The 7,472-nt window shown below is 23.2% G+C and overlaps 1 protein-coding gene across 1 annotated transcript; it reads right to left on the bottom strand.

Moving 5' to 3' along the window:
- Nucleotides 1-5,713: 5,713 nt before the first annotated feature.
- On the bottom strand, nt 5,714-7,472 carry LOC110277433 (uncharacterized). The gene is made up of 4 exons (XM_052257896.1): nt 7,311-7,472; nt 7,015-7,074; nt 5,961-6,889; nt 5,714-5,819 (listed from the first exon to the last, which is right to left on the bottom strand). The coding sequence occupies exons 1-4, from the start codon at nt 7,470-7,472 to the stop codon at nt 5,714-5,716; spliced, it is 1,257 nt and encodes a 418-aa protein (XP_052113856.1).

Raw genomic sequence — 7,472 nt, 5'->3', positions numbered from 1 at the left:
ACATATATAAATAAAAAAAAATGTGAATTATATTTTATTAACTTTATGTTACTGATTATTAAAAATATTTAAATCACATATATTAATTATTTTTTTGTTATAATTATTTCGTTTTATATATATGATTTTTTTTATTCTACAATCATACAATAATTTTTTTATTTTTTATATGTATATATATTCCTCAATTCCAACTCCATTCATACACATATTAACAGTTTTTTCTAATAGTGATGTTTTAATTTTTTGTTTTTCTTTTTTTCACGTATCTTTCTTTTTTTTTAAATAGTGATGTTTTAATATTTTTAAATATATTTTTCTTAATAATTACATTACTAATCTAAAATATAAAATGAGAAAAAAGGTGATACATATATCCAAGAAAGAAAATAAACTTAAAAATCAGAAAAAAAAGAATTTTATATTAAAAAATATAAAAATAATATATTCAAAAAGAATAGTCTGTAATATATAAATTGAGTCAATAACTTATATTTCTCTAAAACTAATTTAATCAAATACCAATATTAGAAATAAATTACTTAAATAATATTTAATCTATTCTAGTCTTTAGACACGTATAGATTAGAGTCATTCTCGTAACGACAACGAACTGAAACAACATCGTAAGTTCGAACATTTAGAATTCATACAAATTCAGACCATTCCTTTGTTCTTTGAAAACTTTCTGTATCCCTGATAGAGTTGAATCGAAATTCCTTTTATGAAAAAAAAGTTACGGAGATAGCTTTGATGTGTTAAGACTAAAATCCGGAAGTCACTATTTCTATTTGAGTGTGACACCCATTAAACCCGAAAAATCAAATAAAATAGTATCTCTGGTTTTATTCTCATTTAATTCTAAATCAAAAGTAATAATGACTTATTTAATTCAACATTTATGATAATAAATGAGATGACCATTATATAAGTCATTTAATGTAAAATAGCTTAATTTATGATTATAATTAATATATGTATTGTCCATAAATAGATTAGGAAATAATAATTTCGTAACAAAATAATCATTCAATTTGAATTACAATTAATTGATTGATAGCAATTATAATAAATTGTATGATATTTAAATAATTAACCAAATCAATTAGTTGATATAATTAATTTATTACAATAAAATAAATTTAATGAGTTAAAAGAAATAAATTGAAAAACACCATCAGAAATATGTTACGACGGTTTTATCATTAAGTGCAAAAATTTAATTTTTATATAATAGAATATATATTTACAGATTATTATATTAAACACAGACTAAAAACATACACTAAACAAAATAAAAGCATCAATGGTAATATATAACCTAAAAAATTACTTAAAATAAAAAGAACCTGTGATGAATTATAATAACTCTATATATGAGAAGTAAAAGTAAAATAAACAATTAAAAATAAAGTAAAAAGAGCAATTAAAAAAATTTAAAGAAGATAGAAAAGATAATGTGTGGAGTAGATAAAAAATGTGTTGTAATAGAAGATTAATATAATTAATTAATAGAAAGGATGAAAGAGAAAAATCAAAATACGATCTTATTAAAAAAATTTCAAAAAAAAATATTTTAAAAAAACCTATTAATCAACTTTTATAAAAATATTACAAAAAATTTAAATTATCTTTAAATAAAATAATAATACCCTTAAGAATTATTAATCAAAATAAATAAAAAAAATAATTAATATAAAACAAAATCATAGAAAAATATTAGTAAAATTAAGATAAAAAATAAAAAATTACAAATATTTTACTTGAAGTACAAAATAGAGAAGGAGAAAAGGAATATATAAAATAATAAGATAATAATTTGAATTAATTGAGTTTATTTATTTCATTGCTTTATATATTATTTATTAAATAATTTAATATTTATCTCAATCATATTAAATAATAAATTAGTTATAATTAATTTGGTTTAATAAATCAAACTTCGAAGTTATGATTAATATAATTTAATGAATCAAATAAAATATTAAATGATGAAATATTTATCCTAATCAAATAAAATTACATAATTGATTAGTTATAATTAATACAATTGAATGAATCAAACACATTAAATTGAAAAATAATTTAGTTAATTTGTATCTTAAGGACACATTTTAAAAATATTTATTTTTCAACAACTTTTATAAAAAAAAATTATAATATTTTTAACCTATAGTCTAAAGGCACAATTATAATAACTCATTAAAAAGTACTTAATTAATTAATATAAATAATCAATATAATTGATTTAGTTCAAGAAATTAAAAGAAATAAATGTGAAAGGAAGAGATAAAGAAAAAGTAAAATCATAAAAATGTATATCCATTAAAAAGTAATAAAAAAAGTCCCTTTTAGTAAAAAGCAATAAAAAAAGTTCCTTTTAGTTTTTTATTTATTAATTATTAATTTATTATAATTAATTTCACAACATTTATTACACATTATTCATCTTATAAATTAATACAATTAATTTATTGATATCAATTATCGATAATTAATTATAATTAATATAACTCATTTCGCTATACTTTCTAAATAAATAATTAAAAATGCATATTTCAATTTTTTGTTAAAGTAAAATAAAATAAAATATATAAATTGAGTAGATATGAATCTGAAAATTATAAATTTTATTAACAACTCAAATAAATTGGTACCATGAAATTAAATTTAATGTCTATTTTAAAAATAATTACTAAATTTTTATTCCATTAATTTTATTCCATTAATTATTAATAATTTAAATAAAATAATATCCTATAACTTATTTTGTTATTTATTTTAAGTAATTACTAACATAGTTGTTAGTAATACCAAGTGTATATTATCAACATAACTTTATCACGGGTATTTTAATTTTATCGTCATTGCAATTTTGTACCGTCTTACTTTTTTTAATTGTTATTATGTTATTAGAATTATTAAATAATATTAAAAAAATTATTTAAAAATAGAAATAGTGATGGCACAGATTTGTTAAATAATAAAGAATTCTTTAAAAATAGAAATAGCAATGACATCTTGAATAATTAATTCAATAGAACTAAATGTAAACGAATAAGATGATTCAATCAATTATATAAATAATAGTATATTTATAAATATTAATATTGAAAATAGTCTCACTAATGTAAATGATCAATACAATAATTATATGAAAAAATAATTAATTACATAATTGCATAATTTTCAAGATCCTATATAGTTGAATCTAACGGATATATAAAAAAATATCTATATGATAATGTCCTAATATTTTAGTATACTATAAATCATATTATAAATTTATATATCATATTATAATTTTAAGTCAACTTGAATATAACTAAAATAAAGAGCAACAAAGAGACACACAAAAAATAATAAAGAGAATCAATAAAAACATTAACATATAAACCGCATACACGAACAATATATATATTAATTGTGAATCACGAAAAAAAGACAATATATATATAAATGGATTGAAGTACACATGACAATTACAAAACAAAACTATAGTAAAGTTATTTAAAAACAACGTAAAAATGACACATTTTTTTTGTTAATCAAAAGCTGAAAAAAAAGTATGCGCTTAATAATAATCAATTAAAATAAACAAAAATTTTAAAAAAATATAAGAAAATAAAATGCATAAATAAAGATAAAAGAAATTAAAATTCAATAAATTATAAAAATTGTACCTAAACACCAGAGAGATGGAGGGAGAGGGGGAGAGAGAGAAAAGAAAGCGAATGAGTAAAAAATATTTGATCTAGTATAAATAGATAGTATTAAGAAAAATAAACTAATTAAATTAATTTATATATTTTATTATCATATTTATTATTTATTAAATAATTCAATATTTACTCCGATCAAATCAAATAATTAATATAATTAACTAAATTAATTAATTCATATAATTAATTATAATTAATCAATTCATATAAATTATAATAAATGGTGAGATTTGAATTTCTAATCAAATTAATTAATTGATATAGTTAATTAATTATAATTAATTTACTTTAACGAATTAAATGGAATAAATCAGAAAACACTTTAAGAGCATGCCGCATCAGTTCTGTTATTAAGTGCAAAAATCTGATTAATAAAATTATTCTAATAACGAAAAGTTTAAAATAAGAAAATTTAAATATATTACCAATCGTTGAAATTGCATAACCGAGTTTGTCACGAATTTAGCAAAATTGAACTTAAACTGAGGGAATTCAATCTCATTATGTGCTCTACTTTGAATATCTTCGTGCAGACGTAAAAAGCATGGAGGGGATGGAACTTGAACTTGCCCTATAAAGTTCCGTAGAAACAATTCCTCAATCAAAAATCGAACTCCTCCCAAGAAAGCTAACTTTAACCGCATTCCATTAGGTTGGTCATAATAGGTGAGTAGATCCAACCATCCTTCGATAAAATAGAGATTATTGCCTATTCTTTAAACGCTTACATCCATGTAGTTGGAACCCGAATCAGTGAAGACAACTCGATGAGGTATTTCATGGATGTGATGTATTGTAAACGATTGTGGCAAAAGACAATCGAACTGGTACATTAGACGATAAGAATAACTTAGAGTAACAACAATTAATAAATAATCAAAAGAATAATATAATAGAATGAATATATAAAAAATATTATAAAAAAAGTTATAAATTGTACTTTAAAAAGATCAACTTCAATAAAAAAATGAAGAATACATTATTATTCTATGAAGTTGTAAAAAAAATATAAAATTATGAGTTGACTCTCAAATTAGATTCATGTACTACAGAAAAACATTATATATAGACTTTAGTAAAACAAAAATAAATATATAAATTATTTATTATTAAGGTAATTTTTTATTAAATACAGTAATTATGCATCATATATTAATTTTGTTAAAATTATATAATTTTATCACATCATAATTAGAATTATTATCTTCTATCATGATCAGAGAAATTTTGGACAATAAATAAGAATATTATACCTAATATACACATATTGAAATAAAAAGGGGTAGAGATATATTATCATGGACGGATTTAATAACTTAAAAATGTTTGAAATAAGTATCATAAGAAAATAGAATTATAACGGGTTAAAGTAATAAAAAAATAATTTGTACAATTATTATATGCTAATGCTAAAAATAATTTTACGTAACCCTATTATAATTTTTACGATTACCCATGATAAATTATTATCTACTTAATATACTAAAATTGGGTTTTTTCCGAGTTTAATTACTTTTTTTCAATAAATCAGGCATATATACTCAATATGACCATAAATAATCTAGTAATACTTAAATCTACCAACAAAGTTCTATATGTTGGTTTACTGTGAAGTAAGAAAATATCAAAATCAGCTCAAAATGAAGAACAAATTAATAGAGAATCCTAATGCAGAAAGTTTTGTAATAAACAATAAATAATTTAAACCTACTGAATAACAATTCAATGCTATCCTTTGATACCTGCAAAATATATACATGAAACAACACTGTATCAATGTTTGTATATAAAATTATATGATTAACGTAATTATAAAATTGTTAAGAGAATAAAATTATACGAATTTTTATAATAATTTTAATATTCTCAAACTATTAATGTACAATAAGAATTCACTATTAGTTCCTAGAATTTCTAAATTTTTTTAAGTGATAGTTATAAATTTTAATAAATAAATAGATTTAGTAAGACATTTTGTTATTACCTTTTTATTATAGGCTCTCAAAAACTTCTCTATACACCACATTCGTCGTGCAGTTATCTTCCAAGTGTCCATGATTTTGCAACAGCACTCGCAGACCATCTTTACTTGTTACCCTTGATAACACAACATACAATTAACCATGGGTGAAAACTGGCCTTGGAAGGTAAATTCCAACTTTCGATAGAGTTTGTCCCTGGGACTTATTTATTGTCATTGCAAATGACATGATAATTGGGAATTGTCTTCTTTGAAACCTGACCGGCAATGTTTCATTATTTGGAATTAGATTCAGTCTTGGGATAAGAATAATACTTCCAGCTTTGTTACCAGTTAAAGTCTTGCATTCTATCACATGATTTCCCATTCTTCTAACTTGCATCCTCGTTCCATTGCACAAACCATTAGTTTGGTCTATATTCCGCAGCAACATAACAGGAGCGCCAACCTTCAGAACCAACTTGTGTGGTGGTAGACCTGAACAATTTATTCCATTTAGAATCTCCGGCGAGAAAACATTTAACTCAAATTCCATATTTTCCTCTTCAGCACATAGAGAGTCTGAACTTAAGTAGACTCTTTCTTGTCCAGGTAACCCTGCAGTTATCTTGTTGTTGACATCAGTGACACAATCCAAAGTTGGTGCAAGAATTGCTCTATCCTTGAAATAATTTTCAACGGATAAATTGGATAACATATTTGGATACACGAAATCAATGAGGTCATCCAAAACTGTCTCAGAGTTCTTAATCAAAATGTCAGATGGTATATGAATGATCGATTCACTATCTGTTGTATCACCAGCCAAACCATCACCAATTTTGAGTAGCCATTTTGCAAAATTTCTGAGTTTTTGTATGTTGTTGTTTTCACCTAGTGACAATCTCATGTTTTTTGTAAGCTTTAAAACCTTACAGTTATGCCATAAATATGAAGAATTAATAGAAGACTGAATTATATCTTGCCTTGAGCCTCTGGAAATCACAGGTAAAATTTGTCTAAAATCTCCTCCGAGAACAACAACTTTACCTCCAAATGACAAATGAGCATTATACGAATCTGAGCACCTTAAGATGTCTCTGAGGCATATGTCTAAAGCTTCGTAACAATACTTACTTATTATCATTGGAGCTTCATCCCATATGATTAATTTGGCCTTGGATATTAACCTTGCAAAAGGACTTCCCTGTTTAATGATACACAAAGAATCCTCATTTATGGCCAAAGGAATTTTAAACCTTGAATGTGTAGTTCTTCCATTAGACAACAAAAGTGTAGCAATCCCACTCGAAGCAACATTTAAAATTATACCTCCTTTAGACCTAATTGAGAATGATATAGTTGACCATAAGAATATTTTTCCACAACCACCTTGACCGTATAAGAAAAAAAGTCTACTCATATTACCGCTAACAGCACCAATTATTTGATCGTATGCAAGAGTTTACTTAATTCCTCCAAGAAAGAAAGTGACAGCAGGAAAAGTCCACACTGTGGTTGATTCCTCCAAGAGTTTACTCACGAAATAAAGTTAAAATGTGAACAGTAAATATATATAAACTGGACCTAGCATCACTCGAAGAAATCATGTAGAATAATCAACCTACCTTATCATCCATGAGAACCATTTTTAGATAAGCTGTCTTACTCTTGTCAAATTTGGATGGAACTTTCCATAACCTTATAATCCTTGCCTTTATTTTCCAAACCTTTTCATTACATAATCTACTACAGGTAATACTGTTGATAGAATCATAACTTGTAGCCAT

This window comes from Arachis duranensis, chromosome 2 (assembly GCF_000817695.3).
Source record: "Arachis duranensis cultivar V14167 chromosome 2, aradu.V14167.gnm2.J7QH, whole genome shotgun sequence".
Taxonomy (NCBI): Eukaryota; Viridiplantae; Streptophyta; class Magnoliopsida; order Fabales; family Fabaceae; genus Arachis; species Arachis duranensis.
This window is presented reverse-complemented; position numbering and strand designations above follow the sequence as displayed.

Bases quoted from the DNA above. Each gene is read 5' to 3' on its own strand.
- LOC110277433 (XM_052257896.1), bottom strand. From the start codon at position 7,472: ATGGCTACAAGTTATGATTCTATCAACAGTATTACCTGTAGTAGATTA. The intron at 7,075-7,310 runs GTAGGTTGATTA...TATACGGTCAAG, and splicing joins TGGTTCTCATGGATGATAAG to GTGGTTGTGGAAAAATATTC. The intron at 6,890-7,014 runs GTATAATTTTAA...ATCATTAAACAG, and splicing joins CTCAATTAGGTCTAAAGGAG to GGAAGTCCTTTTGCAAGGTT.